A 25,227-nucleotide genomic window follows, 5' to 3' on the forward strand; every position below is an offset into this window, starting at 1 on the left:
CAAAAAAGATTGAACGATGACGACGACGCGCGTTCCCGCGGGTCGTTCGTCATCCTCGTTCATCGGGCTGACATGCAGGCCAACCTGACGACCTCGTCAGGTTGCTGCATGTCAGGGAATGGGTGAGAGAGCCCGGCGCTGAACGATATCGCTAATGATATCGTTCAGTGGCTGTGCTAAATGTCATGAACGACATTGAGCACAGCCTGCCGGGGACACACTAGACGATATCGCTCAGGGAGCATATCGTCTAGTGTGTACGCACCTTAATAATCTGCACTCACATCTTCATACAATAGGTGTATAGGGGTGCTCCTCTTCAGTCCAAGAACCAGTAAATAATATGCATCAATACCACACACTAAATGCAGCATGAGGGCACTCACCAATTTGTAAAAGATCAGTTTGTTTAATGCAGCATCAGTTCATAAGTTCAGGGGTGCTAGAAAGTAAGCATACCGATGTTTCGGTCTACATAGAGACCATTATCAAGGGCCAGCAATCAAAAAGCAGAACGGCAATATAAATCCAACCGGAGTAGCAACATCAGGTATCAACTCGGCACAGTGAAAACCTAAACTGCAGTCTCACGGGTCCCCATTAAATAGCCCTCCCACTCAGTGATACTAATCAATCAAGGAATATCATAGGCTGATTACTTACCCTGACACAGCGATTCATTGGGTATGAACTCAGATCTCCCCCGCCGTGACACCAGCATGAGTTCGAGGCACCACGCCTGGCACCGCAGGCCCAGGCCACGTGTCATTGGACCGGGGGCGCATCACACTGACGCACCAATGTTTGGCATGCCCAGCGTTACGTATAGCGAGCATACAGGGATTACATGTACCAAACCGTGTAATGTACACACTGAGTGTCAGCAGACCACGTGCACCAACCCGCGTGATGTAAACACGGAAGCACACGCCTCAGACTCGTATAGTTGGCAACAGGGATAAACAAATGTCCAGCGAGACATCCACATAGTAAACAGCCAAAATGAATGGAGTGGATAAATAAAAAGGGGGGGAGGAAGTATTACACCTAGGGGCCCGTGCAGAATCGCATAGGAATCATGGTCAAAAGCATCACAGTAAATAGCTGAATAAAGAAACAAATAAGTCATAAAGTGGTATCAAAGCAATAATACCAAGCAAGATTTTGTTACTCGATAACATCAGAACCAAAAGCTTCAAATGCATATGGATATGTCGTAAACTATAAATAGTAGAATCACACAGAGTCGAAATATTAAGGTCACACAAGGTCTACATATTGAGGAATCACAAAGACTGAAAAATAGATTATGGTAAGAAAACCGATAAAGGGTTAGTCTCATTCAACCCTCTCTGTGCCACGGTGTCAAGGCGGCTGAACCACATACTTTCTCTTTGATGTAATAGCTTAATGCGATCACCTCCCCTCCTCGGTGTGGGTACCCAATCAATAAGTCGACAACGTAACATGGACACCTGGTCTTTTTGAAGGAAGTGCCTTGCTACTGGTTTATCTGTTGTACGTGTCTGAAGGGCAGAACGGATAGAAGACCGGTAATTAGCCATTCATTCCCTGAAGGGTCTGGTGGTTAGGCCAACATAATAGAGGCTACAACGACATGTCAGAATGTATATAACAAACTTCATCTGGCAATGTAACCTGTAGTTGATCTTGTACTGTTTTCCAGTATGCGGATGTTGAAAAGTAGAGCCAGTAAGAAGACTTCGACATGTAATAAAATTCTTACAGCTCACACAACCTGGTTTCTGTTTGAGTAGCCAATCAGTGCCCTTCGGTGCATTTGGAGATGGTGTTGGTTTCATGAGGAATTGGTTTAGGTTAGGCTTCCTCTTAAAGGCAAGCATCGGGGGAGGTAAACTCTTCATCCTGAGTTCTGGATCTGTGGTTAATAGGGGCCATCTGTTATTAACCGCTTTACGGATGGTGTGAGCTTTATTATTGTATCGAGTGGAGAGTATCATCCTCGCTTCCTGTCTGGTAGTCAGGGTGTCAGTTGGTCGTTTGATTATATGGGTTTCTCTTGCTTTCGCAAGGTTTTGTTGGATCAAGCGCTCACTACCATACCTGATGATGCCACTTTATTTCAGGCTGAAAAGCATATACTTGTACTCACTGATGAAGATGCTGAGGGAATATTATTATTCAGTGAAACCGAGTATCAGACATTACCCGCTAAGACCGGAATCCTAACCTAAATCAACTTCATAGTTAATGTGTTCAGTAAGGCCATGGGGGGATAAGCCCCCCAATTTGAGAGTCCACTGACTTTTTTTTTTTTTTTCAGAAGTTTCAGAAGGTAGTGATGTTACCACCTCCAAAAGTGTATTGTCTCCAGACCAAATATTTTCAGATCTTTGTAGGTGTTTTTATGTTCATAATGAAAATGTCTGGCCATGGTGGTAATTTGTTTGTTCTTCAGAAGGTGTGACGCAGCGTTCCTAATTGAGCCGAAGTGCTCTAATGCCCTCTGTTTGAGCATGCGTGTGGTCATTCCCACATATAAAGTTGACAATCACAAGTGATGCATTAAGCTATGTTCATGGCCTGACAATTAATGAATTGTCTGATATGGATAGTCTTGCCATATTTGTCTGGTATTGAGTTCCTCTTGAGTATGTGTACACATACTTACAGGATCCACAATGGGTTTTTATGCCAACTTGTTTGTGGTGCCCAAGCCGGACGGTTCAATGAGACCCATTCTCAACCTCAGGGATTTAAACCCCTATCTTCGAGCCTTCAAGTTCAAGATGGTGTCCCTCCAGTCTGTTATAGCAGGACTCGAGAGGGACGAGTTTCTTGTGTCCTTAGACATAAAAGATGTCTATCTCCACATCCCCATCTGGCCTCCTCATCAGGCATTTCTTTGGTTTGCGGTGCTAGACTGTCATTTGCAATTTCAGGCCTTACCTTTCGGTCTTTCGTCGGCACCAAAAGTGTTTTTACGAAAGTAATGGCCGTTATGATGGCCCTGCTTCGTCTTCAGGGGGTTATCATTGTTCCATACTTGGACGATCTCCTGATCAAGGCCCCGTCAGTAGCTCGCTTGCTACTGGATATTTAATTAACTCAGTCTTCTCTTAAAACACGGGTGGATTCTCAATTTCCCAAATTCCTTTCTAATACCAACCCAACGCCTGCTATTCCCGGGCATGATATTGGACACGGTGGAACAAAAGGTATTACCTCAAGACAAGGTCCCCTCCATTCAGCACAAGGTGTGTCTGATACTGCGACATTGCACAGTGGCTGTACATCTCTGTATTTGACTTCTGGGGAAGATGGTGGCGACCTTCAAGGCGATTCAATACGCGAGATTTCATGCACGGCCATTTCAATTGGACCTTCTCTCCCAGTGGTCAGGATCCCACCTCTTTCTCCACCAGCGAGTTCTATTGTCTCCCCAAACTCTTAACATCTCTCATTTGGTGGTTGAATCCCTCTCACCTGTTGGCAGGAAGACTGTTTACAGTGTGGGATTGGATTCTCCTCACCACAGACGCAAGTTTGAGAGGGTGGGGGGCAGTGACTTTGGAAAAACATTTTCAGGGTCACTGGACTCAGCGGGAGGCAGGACTGCTTATAAACATCCTAGTATTAAGGGCAGTGTTTTATGCACTCCAGCTGGCGCATCCTCTGTTGCAGGGTCAGGCAATCCAGAGTACAGTCGGACAATGCCACAGCTATGGCATATATAAACAGACAGGACGGCACCAAAAGCCAAGCCGCCATGAGGAAAGTAAGCAGAATTCTGCTTTGGGTGGAGGAATTTGCAGTAGCGATTTCTGCGATCTTCATCCCAGGAGTAGAAAATTGGGAGGCCGACTATCTCAGGCGGCAAGACATTCATCCAGGGGAATGGTTGCTCAATCCACAAGTATTTCACCAACTGACTCTGCGTTGGGGCCGACCTCATGGCGTCGAGGTTGAACCACCAATTACCAGTTTACTGCTCCCGAACGAGGGACCCGCAGGCAGCAGCAGTGGATGCACTGACAACACCGTGGCCTTTTCACTACATATACCTGTTCCCTCCTTTCCCGCTCATCCCCCGATTTGCTTCAAAGAATCAAGCGAGTAAATGTCAAGGTGCTACTAGTAGCTCCAGATTGGTCCAGACGAGCATGGTACTCCCACATACCGAGTCTGATGGATTAGCCGTGGCCGCTTCCTCTACAAGAAGACCTCCTTCAGGGTCTGTTTATCAAGACTTAAGGCAGCTTCGTTTGACGGTGTTGCTATTGAAGGGGCCGTCCTCAGGAAAATGGGTATCACGTCCTGTGTGATTCCTACCATGATTCGGGCTCGGAAGGAGGTTACGTCTCAACATTACTATCGGATATGGAAGACGTATGTAGCTTGGTGTGAACGATGAAATTCACCTCCGTCATTATTCAAGGTATCACGCCTCCTTTTCCTTCAGGCTGGTTTAACAGCAAGCCTTCGTTTTGGTTCCTTAAAGGTACAGGTATCCACTCTGTCCATTTTCTTTCAGAGGAAATTAGTCTTATTGCCAGATATCCAGACCTTTCTCCAAGGAGTGGTTCGGATTCAGCCTCCTTTTGTGCCTCCAACAGCACCATTGGACTTGGATTTGATACTGTCTTTTCTCCAGTCTGATACCTTTGAGCTGTTACAGAGGGTGGAGATAAAGTATTTAACTTAGAAGGTGGTTCTTCTTTTGGCGCTCGCCTCAGCGAGGCGTGTCTGACCTGGGTGCTTTATCATGTCATCCGCCTTATCTCATTTTCCACGAGGATAGGGTGGAGTTGCGTATGCTAAGGTCTTTCCTTCCAAAAGTCGTATCTGCTATTCATATAAACCAACCAATTGTGGTCCCAGTGTTTACGGATGTGTCTCCAGCCTCTAAATCCTTAGATGTTGTCCTAGCGCTTCGGATTTATGTTGACAGAACTGCTTCTCTCCGAAAGTCCGATGCTTTGTTTGTTCGGTTTGATCTGGCGCGACCAGGTTGGCCAGCTTCAAAACAAACCATTTCTAGATGGATTCGTCTATCAGACAGGCTTATGTGGCGGCTTCAAGACAACCACCTGTTTCCATTACAGCGCATTCAACGCGCACTGTAGGTCCTTCATGGGCCACTGCTCGTGGGGTCTCCTTAAACCAGCTTTGTCGAGCGGCCACTTGGTCAGGCAGGCATACTTTTTTAAAGTTCTACCGCTTTTATACTTTTGCTGCCTCTGCTTCAGAGTTTGGCCGTGCGGTTTTGCAGGGTTCTCAGCGCTCTCCCACCCGGGATGTGAGCTCTGGGACATCCCCACTGTACTGAGACACCATTGTCCCCTAGTGGATGAAGGAGAAATTAGGATTTTGGTACTCACCGATAAATCCCTTTCTCCGATTCCACAGGGGACGCTGGACGCCCACCCTGCTCTGTTTTACCTGCATTCGTTATTGGTTTCCAGGTTCAGACTGTTGTTTGTTTATCCAGAGTCTGGTTGGAATGTTGTTTTTTTTTTTTCTTTTATAACACTGTTTACTTCTTTGTACATGAATGCTGTAGCTTTTCTGTCTCCTTTCTCCTTAATTTCCAGCTCCCCTCAGGCACAGTTTATTTAGACTGACCTGTAGGAGGGTATAGAGGGGGAGGCGCTAGCTACCATTAAAACATTTTTTAAAGGTGCCAGCTCCCGGTTAAACCACTTCTATACCCCACTGTACTGAGACTCCAGTGTCCCCTGTGGAATCGGAGAAAGGGATTTATCGGTAAGTACCAAAATCTTAATTTTTTATTTTACTCAAGTCTATTAGAATTCTATCAGCTGGCAGTCCATACAGAGTTTATACTATAATGTTCTGTCACAAGAATTTGGCATGGACTTAACTAGCTCTGCTGTTATGTCACACAGCTCTTCTGGTTATTTATTGAGGCCTTTCATGTCTGTCACGTACTATATTCTTAATATAATGAGGGCTGACTTACCTGTTTTCTTGTTCTGTCTCAATAATATCTCCATGTTCTTGCATTGAGTGATAACTTACTCAGTAATAAGTTAGCATTATGAGGAATGCTGCCTACTAGTTGAGTTTTTGGGCTCTCCATGCAATGTATTGGTATGGCATACTCCTATACTTAGGACACAACATGTGTAGTTAAGTTTCCTTTTCTCAGTCCTCAGTATTGTTAATGTCACAACTCTTACAGGTTATTAGTCTCTCACTTGTCAGAAAAAGGCCCTGTGCCTCTACCAGTTCTCCATGTTTTTTTCAATGGGGTCTGAATTGCCTACCTCAATATATTTGGTCATAATTCTCTCTCCATCTGAGATTGAGTACTGGCTGAAGTGATATGTAACTGTACACTTAACTTTATCTGCTACATACTGACCTATAGCGAGTGCTTGTTCCCAGTACTCTGTAATTTTGTAGCACTGTAGGTCTTGGCTTTACTACGATATAGTTACTTCCTCTCAGAATTATGGTGTAGACACTACTGGCTTCCTATCACTTTAGAACTCTAGCCAGTACTCTCTACATTGTATTATGGTTGGGTGCTGATTTGCTATATCCTATGGTGGTCCTACTTTTGGTTCTATCACGCGTTAGGTACTTCCTGTTCTCCTTCTTTTTCCTTCCTTACCCCGGCCCAGTGTCTTTGTTAGTTGGTGGGGTATAGAGGGTTTGTGCTTTCAAGTCTATTCTAGAAGTTCACAGATTCCTCGTGCCAACAGCTATACACCAGAATCTCCCATGTCCCCCAAAGGAAGAAAAAGGTTTTTGTACATTTTTAGATTAACAAAGCAAACATTTTATATAACATTCTAGATAAACAAAGCAAAAGAAAAGGATTTAACGGTGAGCACAAAAATCCTGATTTTATTTATTTTTTAGAGCTTTTTCTGCTGTTTGCCCCTGCAGGTTTGTTTATTTCATCGCTTTTGTTCCTGGCAGCCATTTTCTTGGTGAAGTTTCCATTTAATTCCCATTCACTTTGAAATTATTTTGGCTGGGTTATGATTAAATGGAATTCTGTTTATTGTAAAATCTACTCTGAATGATAATTCCCTCCACACACATGCATGCTACCTTAGCAGATCATTACTTCATTACTCCTCATAGACAAATGTCAGTAGATTTTCAAACTGACTGGGCTAATCTTTGACTGTGTCTAGTCAATACCTGTGTTATACAGGGTACACACTGACCTATATCGCCCATTCCATTGAACGTGCAAAATATCTGTAGGCCGACACTGAGTCGAAACGGGTTGTGGAGGCCCTGCCATACACCAGCGAGGTCTTGTTTAGCCTGGAGCTGGATAATAGGATTGCTTTAGCTTCAAGATTGAAAAGCATGTTCCTTCCTTCTACCTCTGCAGTTCCCTGAAGCCGAGGAGTTTTTGGTGTCCCTAGATATCTGGGATTGTTACCTCTACATCCAGATTTGGAAACTGCATCAGGCCTATCTCAGGTTTGCGATCCAGGAATCTCATTACCAGTTCCGCGCCCTTCCGTTTCGACTGTCATTGGCCCCCCGGGTATTCACCAAGGTGATGGCAGCCCTCGTCGGCCATCTCCGGTACCAGGGTGTGTCCATTGTGCCTTATCTGGACGACATTCTCATCAAGGCTCTGTTCGAGGACTTTGATATCACATTTCCTTGACACATCAGGTGCTCATCCAGCACAAGTGGATTGTGAACTTCCAGAAATCCAACCTGGTGCCTACCCAGGGTCTTCAGTTCCTGGACATGATTATGGACACCTTGTGTCAGAGGATATTTCTACCGGAGGGAAAGACATGGGGAATTCCGGAACTAGTCCGTTTGATTCTCAGGCTAAAGAAGGTGTCTGTTCACCTATGCATTCATCTGCCTGGCAAGATGGTGGTTCAGTTCAGCAAGTTTCATCCCAGGCCTTTTCAGTTGGACCTACTTATACCAATGGTCAGGATCCCATCTCCAACTTCACCGGCTGGTTTGTCTGTCCCCAAGGACTCTGTTATCTCTCCTTTGGTGGCTGCAGGCCGTCCACCCTTCGGCAGATCGTCGATTCAGGATCTCTGGTCGCAGCATTTGTTGGGGCCCAGGGCTCTTTACAATGCCATGCTTGCGGCTGCTCATCTGCTAGAGTGTTTACCGATCCGGGTACAATCTGACAACACCACGGCTGTGGCATGCATAAATCACAGACGCCATTTCCCCCATGTTCAATCCAGGAGTCCAGAACTGGAAGGCGGATTATCTCAGTCGTCAGGATCTTTACCCTGGAGAGTGGACTCTTCATCCGGAGGTGTTCCAGATGCTAGTCCGTCGATGAGGACAACCACAAATAGATCTAATGGCCTCTAGCCGGAGCCACCAGTTACCACGGTATTGTTCCAGGACTCGTGATCCGTTGGCGGAGGCAGTGGGTTGCTCTAGCTGTTTCATGGCGGTGCAGGTTGGTTTACCTGTTTTCTCAGATACCGCAAGTACTCAAACACATCAAGCGCGAGTCCGTCACGATCATCTTATTAGCCCTGGATTGGACAAGCTGGGTGTGGTACTCTGATCTGTGGCCTCTGCTGCTTCGGCGGGATCATCTTCAGCAGGGTTCTTTTGTGTACCCCGGCTTACAGTGACTGCATTCGACGGCTTGGCTATTGAAACCACCATCCTAAGGTATCAGGGTATCCCGGAGGAGGTTGTTCCCACCGTGCTTCGGGCTCAGAAGCCAGTGACTGCTTCACAATAGGGCTTGCGTGAGTTGGATTCTTAATTTGTACTTTTATGATGCTGCTAGGAGAAGATGGCCAGCTTCCAAGCAGACTTTGGCTTGGTGGATTCGTTTTACCATCCGTCAGGCATACATGGCCAATGATAGGTCTCCGCCTGCTTCCATCTATGCGCATTCCACACGCTTGCTGTTGGCACTTCCTGAGCGGCTCGCAGAGGTGTTTCTGCTCGTAACTCTGCCGTGCGGCCACTTGGTCCTCAGTTCATACCTTTTTGTTCGATTCTATCGATTTTTATTCTTTTGCGGCCTCGGATTCTGGTTTTGGCCATAGGGCTTTGGGATATCCCCAGTGTAACTCCAGTGTTCCCTAGTGGAAGACGGAGAAAATAGGATTTTGGTACTTACCGATAAATCCATTTCACAGATTCAATAGGGGATTTTGTTTGGATGTGTCTGCATGTGTTGCTTGCAGTCTATTCCATTTTTCTTTTCTTCGGGCTTGGGCTGCTCTTTTTCCTTGGTTCCTCCTTCTCCTTCTCTCTCTGTTGCCCCTGTTTTCAGTCTCCACTCGGGCTTGATTCGTCTTAACTGAGTCAGTTGGGGCATAGAGGGAGAGGAGCCAGTCTCAGTTTTAAAGAAATTTTAAAGTGCCAGTGTAACTCCAGTGTCCCCTATGGAATCTGAGAAATGGATTTACCGGTAAGTACCAAAATCCTGTTTTTAAAAGTTAATGTGGAGACGTAATTTCAGTTTTGTTACCTTGTTAAACTGCAATTCCATATCCTTAGTGTGGAGGGGACTATACAGGGCTTGGCTAGCTGTAGGACTTAGAAACACAAAATGTAGAACACATCGGGCGGATTTCAATTCAATGCGAATTGAATATCGCCGAGAAGTAGCTCCCGGTGCTATTCAATTCATCGCGCTGTTATGTCGGAGAATGCCCGTTCTCGCGCCCTAAACATGGTGTTTAGTCACGAGAACCGGCATTCTCGGACATAAGTGCCCAGCGAGATGCTGTTGCTGTGGCCCTAGGGGCAGGAAACTGCATCATGTCAGGAGTTTTGTAAAAAAAAATTCTACTCTCATCCTAGGAGGGGTGCGAGAAGAAATCCTTCAGTCGGGATTAACAGCGTGTGGAATTGAATGGCTCCGGGAGCTCCTTCCCAGCGCTATTCAGTACGCGTTTAATAGAATTCCTCCCATTAATTTTTATTTAGGGGACACTTTAAAGATTTTGTTAGTTTCTCATAAAGTCAACATAAAAGTAATAATGGCGCTATATTCTGGCAACACTGACTAAAGTAGAAGAGTTCTCATTCATATTTCCCCACATATACCTGGACTACTCAGCATGTGGGTGTATCCTGAATGACATCAGCAGATCTTCTCTATTTACGTAACAGCATTCAACTTACTCAGTATATTTAATTTATTTTTATTTTTTTACAGACAAAATGGCAGGTTGCTGGAATCAAACCTCTAAGGTTCCCAGTTTTGCTCAGATGCTAAAGAAAAATTTACCTGTCCAAGTGCCATATCCTACTGTAAGCAAAGCACCCACACCTTCACTATGCAGTGAGGCACATGATGGAACTTCCAAAGTGACTCCAGTTACAGGTAATGTAGGCTTTGTTTTTTTATACCATGGAAACGTTTATTCATATAACATAGTTCAGCGTGCATTTTAAAAATGAATGGAATGTAAAAATCCTTTCTAGATTCTATTCACGCATAAATACAGAGGTTAATAAGCAAAAACTCTTAACATATATTTTAGGCAGTGTAAATGAATTACTTTTCCTAATTGCACTCAGTATTGTTTCTTTCTTTCTGTCTTTCTTTCGGTTCCATAGGGTCCACCGGAATTACCTTGGGGTTGGAGTGATCCAGGCACCAAACAGTTACAAGCTCTAGCTCCCAGGATGCACTGGGTCCTCCTCCATATACACCCCGCCCCTTAGTTTTTTGTTTGGTGCGCAGGAGCAGTGCACCTTGTAGACAGGGGACTTCTCAGGCAGTTCCAAGCTTTTTTTTTTTTTTTTAAATGAGTAAGCAGCTCTAAGCGTCCGTGCTGCTGTTCCATCTACCCCCACCGGCGCCGCAACACCAGTGAGGGAACTGGTGATTTGAGTTTCACTAGACCCTGGGCCCGGGATTGCAGCCGGAAGACACGGGGATGCAGGTAAGGTGGTTCCCCACTTGCCACCACGTGGCAGTCCGTACCTCCAGCAGTGGAGATCTGCCTGAGGTCGCTGTAGTGGGGAACCAGGGACGACTGCTTATAATTCTGGCGCCGGGACAGTGGCGGCGTCCATGTAAAAAGCCAGTGCGCCTGGTGGGTTGATGCAGTCTAGGGGGAGGTAGGCTCTCCCCGGCAGCCCCTTCCCCAGCCGAGACGCTGATCCAGAGACGAGGTTTCCTGTGTCTGCGTTGCTCCTCCCTGGTATATGAGGCGCCCAGAGACAACTTTCAGGTGCTCTACTTGTAGCTGCGAATCTCAGGAGGTTTTGTCAGTCTCCCTGTATACCTCTCCTTTGGTGGCCAGGTTATACAGAGCTCAATATCCTACTAAGCTTTTGTGCTTTTCGTAGTTGACTAAGAGCCTATTGCATATATTTTATATATAGTATTGCATTGTATGTGACTTATGTAAGTTCTGCTGTGTGTTATACTGCCTTTTTATTCCTGAATAACTGTCAGTTAGTCAGTTATACCTATCACTGCTATTTCACCTCATAAACCTCTGCTACAGGTGTGCGGGTTTCATGTATGGCCTGTCAGACGGGCTTGTCCCCTGAGTATTTCATATAGGATGGATTGTGTGGTCGCTGTTATAAGGAGCCACCACATCATTCCAGCCTACCAGCTCCTGGACAGGGACCAGCCTGGGCTTCCTTTTCTCAGGTTATGGCACAGGTTGTGAACCGTTTATCTACACTCACGCCGACCCCTTTTATGGGGTACCCTCAGCAGCTACAACCTGCTATGTTTATGTATCCGCCCTAGATTGATATTTATGCCCACTCAAGCCAGAATATGGCTCCGTCTCCTACTACATTTCAGCAAATGCTGCAAGCAGGTAGGCCAGTAGTATCTAAAACCAGAAGGCGGTCGGCTTCTTCTTATCTGTCCGTCCAGCATGTAGATTCTGATGCATCTTCAGATGAATTTGAAGAGGTATAGGGATCCTCTCTGGAGAGGACCATCTGTCAGCAGTGGATGTTCTCTGCTTGATTAAGGCGGTCAAAACTATATTAAACCTAGATCAAGCGCCAGAAGGTCGTTAAGGCTGAGTTTCCCAAATCTGAGCAACTCTCTGAACTTATGGGGGAAGCATAGAGTTCTCCTGATAGCTGATTCCATGTTACAAAGAAGGTTACAGCTTTATACACCCTCCCACCTGGCAAATGTGTTAAATGGGAAGTTCTGCCTACTGTGGATGCTCATGTGGCACATTGGTTAAGAGCGCCACATTGCCCATATCATCTACATCCTCCTTTAAGGATCCTACAGATAGAAGACTTGAGGCCTGTCTCAAGGCGTTTTTTTCTCTGTCAGGAGCTGTTACCCATCCGCCCATAGCTATGGCCTGGGAGTCCAGGGCCATTTAAGAATGGACAGGGGCACTGGAAAATACTCTGCCAGAAGCTTCCATGGAGCAGCTGACATTTATCTCCTATATCAAGTTGGCATCCTCCTATTTGGTGGAGGCGGTATTAGACACCGGCATTATAGCTTCTAAGGCATCAGCTACCTCAGTTGTTGCTCGCAGAGTCCTATTGGTAAGGGCCTGGAAATCAGATGCAGGTTCCAAGAAGGCTCTGGAATCCCTGCCATTTGCTGGAGGCATACTGTTTGGCACGGAATTGGATAAGATTGTGGCTACCCTGGCAGCTTCTAAAGCAGCCGGTCTGCCTTCGGCGACTACCCCTAGGCAGCAGTTGTTTCGAGCCTTTTGCCCGCAAGGAAAAGCGAAATGACAGTCTTTCTTTAGACAATCCCAGTTCTCGTAGGAGACTGCAAACTTAGAGATATTGGGCAATCAGACGTCCGGCTTCCAAGTCAGACGACAAACCCTCGGCCTGATGAGTGGGCCTCCTCCTGGGGAATTCCAGTGTGGGAGGCCAACTTCTTCAGTTTTTGGATACCTGGCATCAGACAACAGACACCTGGGTCCGAGAAGTGGTCTCTCAAGAGTATGCCCTGACTTTCTTGAAGAGTCCCCGCAAAGGTTTTTTTGCAGAGCTCCTCCTTCGGAGTCTACCAAGGCCTTAGCCCTCCAGCAGGCCATTCGTTCCCTGCTGTGTTCAGTGATCGCAAATGTGCGGTTTAGCACGTATTTTACCAGCAAATGAGGACAGGGGACTCACTTTTGTAGAAAGGGTGGGTCCCCTGGGACGCGCTCCTCTGCAGCCAATCACATGGCTCCTGTTTATATGATTGAGGTCTTCCCTGGCCCGGCGGCAGGGAGGACTATAAAAATGAGGTGGAGCCAGCCCTTTGGCGCTTACCTTGATACAGTGGCACCAGGTGAAGACTGCCCTAGTATCTGTCCCGGCCCCCGCATGAAGCCAGACCCCGTATGAAGGCTGCCCCGGCCTCGCAGCAATACTGCCACTGTCCTCACGTGTACCCGGCCCCCGCATGAAGCCTGCCCTGGACCCCACATACATCAAGAGTTGGCATTAAGCAAGCTCTGGCATGAAGGCTGTCCTGGCCCCCAGCATTAAGACGGCAGACTAGGCAAGACACTGCTTGTGTAGCTGCACTCCCTGGCCTGTACTCGGAGAATAGACAGGTAAGTATAAAGCGGTGAGCGCCATGAGTAGGGGTTACATAGGTGCGGCAGGGGTTAGTTCAGTGTGATGGTTGGTTTGGTGCAGTTATTAATGCTGTGGTGATGCTGATTAATACAAACGTGGTGTGGTCAAGGGGTGCTGCAGAGGCTAACACTCTGCATCGCTCAGTGTGGATGGCAGGCGGGGGAGGGGGGTTCCTAAGGGTAGTCCACAGGACTGTCATTTTAGTGTCTTTCACCAGCAGCTTACCCACTCTCTACCGCCTGCACTGACTGCTTTTAACCCTCTCCTTGTCCCCCGGTACTATCCCAACATCTACACATAACCCCCCTTGCTACCCCAACTGCTACATGCCCTTACCTCCCTTTTACCCCCTCCCTGCCAAACTTCTCCCTGCTTCAACCCCAGCTCTACCCCAACTGCTGCCTGCCCTTAACCCCCTCTATCCCAACTGTAAAACCACCACCAGCACAGTCCCATCTGCTGGGGGTGGTTTTAATCCCCTCTATCCCAACTACCTGCCCCCAGCACTTGCCAAGCTGCCACCTGACCCTAGCACTGTTCCAACTGCTGCCTGCCCTCATGCCCCCAGCACGGCACCTGTTGGCTATGTGAGATCAAGGCAGATCATGTGATTATAATATCTGTACTGTAATGAGTTTGACTTCCCATCGTGTATGTGTAGGGAATGTGGGGTTGTCTCATGCTTTATTGGGAGCTCAAAAGCATAATATATGATGGTACTCGGGGGTCCCTGGGATCCACATTGAGCGCAATCACTGATTTTCCCAATGTATTTTTGATCCAGAAGCCCAATGGGTCCCACCGGGCTTTTCTGAATCTGGAAGGCCTCAACCGATTTATCCGGGTGCCCAATTTCCGTATGGAAACTCGTCGGTAAATAGTTCTGGCAATGGAACTGGGGGATTTTATGGTGTCCTTGGACATTCAGGATGCGTATCTGCATGTGCCAATTAAGCCTTCCCACCAAAGGTTTCTGCGGTTTGCTGTTCTGCAGCAACATTTCCAATTTCATGCGCTGCCTTTTGGTTTGTCAACGGCCCCGCGGGTCTTTACCAAAATAATGGCAGCAATGATGGCCTACCTCAGGCGTCACGGAGTCAGAATACTGCAATACTTGGACAACCTCCTAATACTGGCACAGTCTACAGATGTATTACAACATCATCTCAGACTGACGACTGCCTGCCTACACAGGCACGGCTGGATCATAAATTGGAAAAAGTAGTCTTTCTCCAGTACAGCAGATGGTGCATTTAGGTGCACTCCTGGATTCTATGGCACAGAGGGTATTACTGCCAGGAGACAAGATTTTGGCCCTTCAATTACGGGTTCGCAGATTTCTCTGCAATCAGAGGGTGTCTATCCACTCAGCGATGCAGGTTCTGGGGTCCACGGTGTCCACCTTCGACATGGAGAAATATGCTCAGTTCCACTCCAGACAACTGCAACAGCTGATCCTCTCCCGGTGGAGCGGGGAGTATCAGTTAATAAAGTCACAGACGATCGGTCTTTCTCCAGAGGTTCAGCTATCCCTCTCATGGTGGCTGCAGACGTTTCGTCTGAACAGGGGTCGCCACTTCTGGATTCCAGATTGGGTGTTCCTCCCAATGGATGCCAGCCTTCACGGATGGGGCGCAGTGATGGGTCGTCACACTTTTCAGGGAAGATGGATGACCAAGGAGGGTCACCTATCCATAAACATCCTGGAACTTCGTGCAGTATTCAGGGCACTCGTTCAGAAACAGTCCGACAACGCGACCGCAGTAGACTACCTCAACCTTTAGGGAGGCACTCTAAGGGGCATATTCAATTAGACGTGAAAAGTCCCATACTTTTCGCTTGCCGGACTTCACCGACATCGATTGTTTACCATGCAAAAAAGTATCGCGTGCGTCCCCGCTTAATCCCGTATTCAATTACAAATCTGCAATAAAAGTGTACCCGGTGTAACGCAAACAGGCAAAAGTGCTGTCACCCCCCAAAAGATGCACTAACATTGGGGATCATGGTAGATGCCCCCGAAAAGCCCTTCTGAAGCTTTTTGGGGCACTTAAATGCTCTCATTAGCTGTTAAATAGAGTCTTTGCACAAGTGGTGAAGAATAGCATTTAGCATTTTTTTTGTGTGTGTGCAATTAACTAATCCCAGCAATTTTGGGTACATGAATATGGGTGCAAGCATGGATAAAATTCGAAAAAAGTGAGGTTTTAAATAAGTGAATAAAGCACCTTCAGCAAGCTTCCAGTTCCCTTTGTCCCTCCTGTAGCTCTGTGGGATTTGTCTTTGGTTCTCAGGGCTCTACAGGCTCCCCATTTAAACCCCTGATATCAGTAGACCTCAAGTAGTTGACAGCGAAGACCGTTTTTCTTCTTGCTATCTCGTCTGCCCGCAGGGTCACTGATTTGGCAGCCCTTTCTTGTCGCTCTCCCTTTTTGATTTTTCACTAGGATAGAGCTGTTCTTTGTACCAGGACGGGTTACCTTCCTAAGGTAGTATGCCGGTTTCATGTAAATTAAAATATAGCAGTTCCAGTTTTCAGACCTCTCTGTAGGTGAAGCTTCCCTGGATGTGGTGCGTGCCCTACGTATCTACTTGGATCGTACCAACTCCTTTAGGAAATCTGATTCTCTTTTTGTGTTGTATGGCTGTCATAAGCGAGGCTGGCCAGCTAACAAACAGATTCTAGCTAGATGGCTTCGTATGACGATTTCTCAGGCTTACACACAAGCTGATCTCTCTGTTCCAAACACAGTGACAGCACATTCCACTAGATCTGTGGGACCATCGTGGGCGTTTTGTCGTGGTGCCTCTGCTGCAATAATCTGAATACAGGAAGCAGTCAGAGGCTAAAGGACAGAATTTTGGAGGTGGGTGTGTTATCTTTCATAATACAGTAAAGTAGGGATGGCCAACTGTGTGGCCTCCATCGATGGTGGCAGACCATCATGGTAGGTACCTATTCTGTGTTTTACCATCGATGGTTTTACCATTGTTTTCGTATATGCGCAGAAGAGTCGGCACAAGCGGCAGCTAACACTGCTGTTTTTGTATAAAGGCCAATCTAGTGTGTACCGACCACGGTGGGGGCCATGTTGCCTTCGGCAGCATGGCCCTCACTAACGATGTTACCAGGACCGACGGACGATGTCGTCATCATCAGTGACAATGAGTACACACTAGACGATGTGCCAGATCTGACAACATTTGGCGGGTACACACTAGATAAGGGTTTGTCTGTGACTGACAGCTGTTCCTGTCAGGGATGCGGGCCATCCCATTCCCAGCACAGCACACCGTGTGTAAGTGCTAGGGGCGGCGCAGTGCTGCTGGCTGACAGCCTGGCAACTCTGTATAGCAGCACTGTAAATGGCAAAAAAAAACATTGCTACAGTAAAGCAGCATTGACTCTGTTTATGTTCAGATGACAGCCTTGGTCTGAAACTCAGTCATTCCTTTTTTTCCTGATTCTCATACTATCTTTCTGCCAAGAGCACAAACCTTAGTATGGGCCCCTAATAGGTGTTTTAATCGGTGATTGTCTGTTTCAGATTCTATCTTTCTTAATTGGTAGATTGTGCAACATCAATAGGTATCCCCATTCCTGCATAATTTGTTTGTGTTCTATAAATAAAAGTCAATTATATTATGATTACAAAAAGATTTCACAATTTAGAATTACTTATTTAAAAAAGGAGGGGGCAGGTGCTCACATCACGCTCCCCTTTCCATCACTCTAGGGGCGTTTCCAGCACTCATTGAGATTCTGGGCTGCCCCCAAGCTCTCCCTGCACTGTGAATAGATGGTGCGTGTATATAAATTGAAGAAAGCTGCAGAGCCCAAATGACCATTCAAACTTTTGGAGGCATTTGAGTTTAAAAAAAATATATAATTTTTTTCAACTACATGAGTTTATTAGCTGGGGCTCTCTTCTGCAGGTGTGTCTGTCTTCTTGGTCTTTCACATATCACCATCATTCCACCCTAATGTGGTGCCTGGTTTCCATGTCAATCAGGATTCAGTCATTCCTTCTTTACAGGATTCCAGATCTTCAAGTGACCGGTAACAGCTGGCTAGTTCTCTTCCACATGCAGTGGAGGGGTGAGCCAGAATCAATATTTGCTATAGCCAGGTAAATCACACCCATTCTGCAGTCTTATTCAGTCCAGGAATATATCTCTGCTCACTCTACCTTATCAGTGAGTGTGTCTTAGGTGGTTAGGCATGGCGCCTCTGCCAAGCAGCTACAGTATGTTAGGCATATACCAGGTCCTCTGTCCACACATTTTTCATTTTGTATCTGTTTAATGTTTTTGCATCAAAGAATGCCATCTTTGGACGAAAAGTATGTTCTCCTGGGGAAGCTTTGTAATATCCACAAGGTAACAGTGTACCCTAGATATGATGCAGCAGAATGTTTTTTTTTTCCTTTTGTCTAGGGGATACCGCGCTCCCACCCTTATGCTCATTGTTCATTTAGTTGCCTGTTTGATGTGCGTTGTCTGGTGTTCATTTTATTTACTCTGTCTTTTGGGCCTCTCAATCTGGGAACTGGAGAGGGGTTGGAGCGGGTAGGAACTAAGGTGTCAGGAATTTAACCCTTAAGTGTCCAGCAGTTGCACTTTCAACACAAAGCCAAGGTAGCAGTATCCCCCAGATGTATCAGAATACTTTGATTTCATATCCGTATGAAAAATCATCTTTCCATTTTATTTAAGCTAGCATGGAGACTTGTTTTGTTTCCCTATTATGCATTGACCTAAAAACTATTTTTATGCTGCAATTATGTTACAGATCAAAAAGTGAACCAAAATGTACAGTCTGGGTAGAAACTAGTTAAACATCACAGGGTTTCATCAAATAGGTTCATGATTGCTTTGTTGAAAGTAGATATAGTTAAAACAGCATATTTCCAATTTCTGTAGGTGTCTTTCCGGAGCCATATTTATCCAAAGTAGCTTTGCCTGCACCAACGAATTCTTTACCAGTTAAAAAAATTCCAAGAGAATTCATTGTGAAATACAGGTGTGGAGAGCTGAATCCAGTTTCTGCATTACATCAGTTTTCACAAATGCAGCGTATGGAACTTGAGCTGAAAGAGACTGTAACTACAGGTAAGATTGAATAGGCACTGAAATTAATCTTAATTTCTTCTTCAGGGTCAATAGGGATCCACAGGGAGACATTGGGTTGTAGGTGGGACCTGGAGTACCGGACACCAACAGCAAAGCTTTTCAATCCCAGGATGCTTCGGTCCTTCCCCCTATACCCTGCCCAGAACTTGAGGGCACTTCATTTTCGTTTGTGTCCAGCAGGAGCTGGATCACCATTGTAACGGGGCTGCATTAAGCAGCCCAAGCTTTTATTTTATGATTTAATTTATTTTCTATTTTTATTCTAAAAGGCAAGCAGCACCAGACTGTCCTCCGTACATCTGTGCTGCCGCCCCATCACCTCTCCGTGACACCAAGCCTGTGCTAGGTACTCCCGGCGGGGGATCCGATGGGGACTAGCCAGTGGGCTCCCAGACTGCAGCCCGGAATTCAGGGGACAAATAAGGCGGAACAAAACAGAAAAGAAATATGCCCGCGCTCGGTTTTACCCATATCATACATTGTACCAGCAGCATGGCAATATTAATGCCATAAATGTATACAAAACAGAAAAACGTTTGCTATCTCGCGCTAACCATAATATACTGCAAATTTATGGGGATTTTGTCATGATTTGATCGAAGCATTTAAGCTTGCAGCCCAGCATCAAGGGACCCCATTTTTCTGCGGGTCCCTAACACTAGAATATATGCACATCATTACATTGCAGCTAAATGTACTCACCTCCTAGATACAGAGGGACACATTATTGTTAGCGCCGAGAGCAAAAGTTTTTTTCTGTTTTGTATACATTTATGGCATTAATATTGCCATGCTGCTGGAACCATGTATGATATGGGTAAAACCGAGCGTGGGCATATTTCTTTTCTGTTTTGTTTCAAAATTTTGCCTTGTGCTATCATGGCAGCTTTCAATTAAGGCTAGAAAAGGCCTAGTTGGGTGTGGCTAACAGCCAGCGACTGTATAGATGTGCCCCTCTGTATCTAGGAGGTGAGTACATTTAACTGCAATGTAATGATGTGCTGGGCATATATGCTAGTGTTAGGGACCTGCAGAAAAATGGGGTCCCTTGATGCTGGGCTGCAGGCTTAAATGCTTTGATCAAATCATGACAAAATCCCCTTTGTTTTATTTGCTGCACACACATAAATTTGTAGTATATTATTGTTAGCGCCGATAGCAAAAGTTTTTCCTGTTTTGTAGACAAGTAAAGCGGTACCCCCGTTCGCGGGGACCCGCATTTGTGCGCAGTCTTACTTCCGGTCTCAGGAGACAGTCCGGAGGCGCTGATGTGGACACTGGTGCGCCCACGATTCCACTAGACAACCAGGGCATATAATGCACTGGAGCAGGGGACCCGGTGGTTAACGTAAGCAAGGGGAGAAGACTCTCTCCCTGCAGGCCCTCCCCCATTCCAGAGCACCATTCCACTGCGGTCCTGGTGTTCCCTGGGCTACCCCTCCCTCACCCTCCGCCCCCTCAGAGACACGCGGCAGCCATTTTATGCAAGCAAGTCTTCGGGAACGCTGGGTCCAGTCTCCCTGTATACCTCTCCCACGGGCCAGGTCATACTGCGCTATATCCTACCAGTCACTGTGGTCTGTGTAGTTGATATTAGTGCCCATTGTAAACATGTAATGTTTTTCTGCGTTTTGTGTGTGACTTGTGCTAGCGTTAATCTCCACAAAGAATAACAAGCAGCCTAATGCTGCTGCTCCTACTCTGGTGTCTTGTAAGTCCTGCTCAGTGGGCTTAGCCACAGAGGATCTCATTCAGGAGGGTCTTTGTACTAATTGTTACACAGGCCCCTCAGCCTCGGTGTCTCTCCCTCAGGACCCACCCTGGGCTGCCTCTTCACAGATGCTGGCAAAACTTACGGACCACATAGCAGTCCCTGTGGTAGCTCCCCCTGTGGGATGGCCACAGCAGGTACTTTGCCTCCCCCATGGGTAGACGTACTGTCTTCCTCAGTACAGAGTTTGGCTAATATCTCTACGGGTTTTCAGCAAATGCTTTTACCTACTAAGCCTACTGAACGTGCTGTGTTATCTTCCTAGTCCACACAGTTATCTGATTCTGCTATATCATTTGGGGTGGCAGAAGATGCAGACCTCTCTGTCTGACTCCGTCTCAGGAGAAGAGGAGCCACCCTCTAAACTAAATATACCTGCTCTTGTGAGAGCTGTTAAAACTATTTTACAAATAGTGTATATACGGTAGGGCAGTACCTATGCGCCTCGGACTGCAGCTAGGTAATAAATCCCAGGCTTCACCAACCTGAAACAATGTAATCAAAGAACGAGAATGGAAAAAACACCAGCGCTATCACAAACAAAAAGAAATAACACAAAGAACAGTAATTGGATAAAAATATATTCCTCCTATTGCAAGTCCTTCTCAAATTCGTGGTCCACTGCCGTTTCTTATAGGACCTGGATAGCTCACCAAATAAAGCCTATACCAGTCAAATAGCAGTTTATTTTAGTCTTTTCTTCTCCTCTCTACAATTCCCACACACTTGGAGCATATGAAACAGGACTCGCCTATAGGTCCCTTTCCGCATTCACATAAAGGTATCTTTTGTAGTGTACTGGTCTCCAATGTGTTTCACCTCCACATTCACAAACGAGAGGAAAAGCTTCTCCATAAAAATACATTTATTCCATAAAAACATGAACAAAATAAAACATACAGCAGAGAAGGTTAGGCTGTTCCAGGCTTGTACATCTCCTTACATGTACCCGGGACAAGAGCTGACGACCACAGCCAGATGAAAACAGAAAACAGCCAGTTGATATTCTACATCCTCTGCTTAAAAATCATCTAGGTCCACCACCATCTACGCGTTTCAGACCACACCGTCCTTCCTCACGATGTGGCTAAGACCAAACAGGAAATGGTATTTATGTCATATCTTCTATTTCACCAATTAATAAAAATAATCCTGATTACATACTCTAATGAAACATTCCATAGTCCTAACGCTTAATAAAATGATCCTATGTTACTCCGGACATCATCTTGTGCAAAATAGTGTTATAAATATACAAATTCAATACATATAAATACATAAATAAGCATATAAATACATAAATGGGCAAAATTACCCTATTTAGAAAACCTTAAAAACATGGAGCTAAGAGAGCCTTTCCAGAAGTCCGTGTTGTAGAAAGTTCATAGGTTTAGAATGACACTCCATTCTGGAATGCTCAATCCAATGCCGTTACAACTCCTTGCGATAATCAAGAAGCATATACACATCACCAGTCCGGCCATCCCTTTCATCTTTCACATGCAGTTCCACATATCAGTAAGTTTCTCCGTATGCCGGATAGGTCAGACCACCTCGTAGTTCCGGCTTTGATAGGTCACATGTCGGAGGCTATACGTATGTGGAACGCATTCCCGGAAGTGTTATGGAGTGGAACGCAACACCCGGAAGTTTGTAATCTGCACTTAATACGTATTGGGGAACCCAATCAAAGTATATCTCCTATTCATAATCAATGCACACATAAAGAAAAAACAACAATTAGACAACACAGAAATATATTCCAACCCTCATAAATGATACATAGTATGTGATGCACATAAACAACCCCCAGTTTAATCCATCAAAAACCACTTTACTTCAAACTCTGCGTTCAAACCTCTAGGGGACAAAGTTTTTAATTTATAGATATTTTTCATCTCAGCCTTTGCTAACCTAACGTCCCTGTTGTCTACACGCCAACTGGGATGTATAATTTGTATCCCACAAAATGTGACAAGGTGAGATATATCACACAGATGTTTTTCTTTAAAATGTAGTGACACATTATCTGTGATCAAACCCTTTTTGATATTACAGGCATGCTCAGATGACCTCTCTTTCAGCTTTCGCATCGTCTTTCCAATATATTGGGATCCGCAAGAACATTCTAATAGGTAAATGCAATACTTGCTATCACAAGTGATGAAATCGTAAATCTCATATGTAATATTCGTTTGCGAATACCTATATTGTGTAATCTTCCTCGTATTACTTTTACAGCGATGACACATAGTACATGAACCACACCTAAAGAATCCCTTCTATTTGTTCAAACCACCTGTTTTTGGAATGGATAGAGCACTACTCACAACTCCTATTTTTAATATTAGTAACTTTTCGATACACGAAGCTGGGTTGTTTATATATCTGGCCAGAATCTGGTCTCTAGTCAAAACACCCCAATGTCTTTTTATGATGCTTATAACTTGTTGATATTGACTATGATAGCCTGTAATAAAAGACATTTTCCTTGCCTTTACTCCCCAAGTTTCCCACATGTTGGAGGGCACATTCTCTATCCATATTCTGAGCCTGATTCATAGCTTTCACAATTAACCTCACCATCGTATTTCTTAGAAATAAACTGACCCTTCAGGGTCTCTGCCTGCGACAAGTATTCATTTACATCCGTGCAATTCCTTCGGTTTCTTTGGAACTGGCTGAGCGGAATACTCCTCAGCCAGTTCCAATGGTGATTACTACAAGCATCAATGAAGGAGTTACAATCCGTAGGCTTACTAAAATTTCTTGTCTTAACCTTTCCCTGATCTATGTATACAGTCAAAGCCAAGAAATTCACTCATTCCTCACTGATCGTGAAGTTTAGGTTAATATTCCAGGAATTATTATTGAGGTAATTGCAGAAATTATCCAAAGACATTCTGTCACCCTTCCAGATGAACAGGATGTCATCAGTATAGTGTATCCAGGACACCAGGCTAGCCCCAAACTCATGCCCACCCCACACGGAGTGTTCTTCCCATGCGGCCATGAACAGGTTGGCATAGCTCGGGGCCAGCCTGGTGCCCATAGCCGTACCGGACAACTGCAGATAAAAGGAATCTCCAAACCAGAAGAAATTATTCCTCAGAATCAGGGAAATGCCCCAAGAATAAACTTCTTATATTTGTCAGAAAAGTCTACCTTACTCAGAGACAATTGAATGGCAGATAAACCCAACTCATGATTTATATTGGTGTATAAAGAAGTTACATCGGCGGTAACCAACAGGTACCCTGATTCCCAATCCACCTCCGCCAATTTATTGATGGCTGAAATGGTGTCTCTCAGATAAGAAGGGATAGTTTTAACCATTGGTTGTAAAAAATTGTCTAAAAAATGAGACAAATTTGACAGTACTGAATTAGTCCCTGCAACAATGGGTCGATAGGGGGGTTTTGTCAAGTTTTTATGTATTTTAGGGATCCCATAAATTACCGGTATAGCTGCTTTCTCAATGTACATAAATTCTTTATTTTTCACTAATAACTCCATTTGATGTGTACATCATCAAATACACCAAATTTTTCCATAATTTTCTTAGATGGATTCCCCATAAGTTTTTTTTTTTTTTTTTTTTAATATAATTATCTTCATCAGAGAGTTGTCTAAAGATTTCCGAATTGTAATCATCCACATTAAGGATGACAATCCCGCCCCCCTTGTCGGTGGGCTTGATTACTATCTCCTCGTTATTTTTAAAAGTTATAATGGCCTCTCGTTTGGCTTTAGACAAATTCACGTTTTTTACTGGTTTAAATTTTGTTCTTTCTAAATCTTCCATTACCAACCGTTCAAAGGTATTGATAAAACATCCCTTCTTGTGTTTAGGAAAAAAACATGATTTTTTTCAGAATACAGGAAACGTCACTTCAACGTCCATAGGGGCAGGCTGTTCCTCAAAAAAACATTTAAGAATCAATTTTCTAATGAACTTTTTCAAGTCCACAAAAATTTCAAATTTGTCTTAATTTATTTAAAGGAGCAAATTTAAGACCTCTCTCGAGGACATTTTTCTCACATTCTGTGAGTACATATTTGCTAAGATTATAAATCTTCGTCTTAGCCAGTGATTTCACTATCTCCGACTCATGTTGTCATATCCTTCTTTTTTATTTTTATTAATTGGTGAAATAGAGGATATGACATAAATACCATTTCCTGTTTGTTCTTAGCCACATCCTGAGGAAGGACCGTGTGGTCTGAAACGCGTAGATGGTGGTGGACCTAGATGATTTTTAAGCAGAGGAGGTAGAATATCAACTGGCTGTTTTCTGTTTTCATCAGCTCTTGTCCCCGGGTTCATGTAAGGAGATCTACAAGCCTGGAACAGCCTCACCTTGTATTTGTATTTTTGTGGAGAAGCTTTTCCTCTCCTTTGTGAATGTGGAGGTGAAACACATTGGAGACCATTTCACTACAAAAGTTACCTTTATGTGAATGCGGGAAGGGACCTATAGGTGAGTCCTGTTTCATATGCTCCAAGTGTGTGGGAATTGTAGAGAGGAGAAGAAAAGACTAAAAGAAACTGCTAGGGATGTGCAGGCTCGGATAGGTTCGAGTTTGCACGTGGAGTTCGGATTTTTCCCTCCAAAAAAACGGAACTCAGAACGAGGCAAAACGTCATCTTACATGGACGAACATCATCATTCCTGGTCTTTTGTCCAGGAATGATGATGTTCGTCCATGTAAGATGACGTTTTGCCTCGTTCTGAGTTCCGTTTTTTTGGAGGGAAAAATCCGAACTCCACGTGCAAACTCGAACCTATCCGAGCCTG

The 25,227-nt window shown here is 45.1% G+C and overlaps 1 protein-coding gene across 4 annotated transcripts in view; it reads left to right on the plus strand.

The window, feature by feature from the left end:
- The window catches only part of ADAD1 (adenosine deaminase domain containing 1), a 216,392-nt gene that overhangs the window by 30,192 nt on the left and 160,973 nt on the right, over window positions 1-25,227 (plus strand). For 3 of the 4 annotated variants that reach the window (XM_088452238.1, XM_088452240.1, XM_088452237.1), the window contains exons 2-3: window positions 10,151-10,318; window positions 18,448-18,636. In XM_088452238.1, coding sequence (XP_088308364.1) covers window positions 10,156-10,318; window positions 18,448-18,636 — 352 coding nt within the window. In that variant the 5' untranslated portion in view covers window positions 10,151-10,155. The remainder of the gene's footprint in view (window positions 1-10,150; window positions 10,319-18,447; window positions 18,637-25,227) is intronic. The other variant, XM_088452241.1, reaches the window with a different exon arrangement.

This window comes from Taudactylus pleione, unplaced genomic scaffold (genome assembly GCF_031769625.1).
Source record: "Taudactylus pleione unplaced genomic scaffold, aTauple2 ptg000036l, whole genome shotgun sequence".
Lineage (NCBI taxonomy): Eukaryota > Metazoa > Chordata > Amphibia > Anura > Myobatrachidae > Taudactylus > Taudactylus pleione.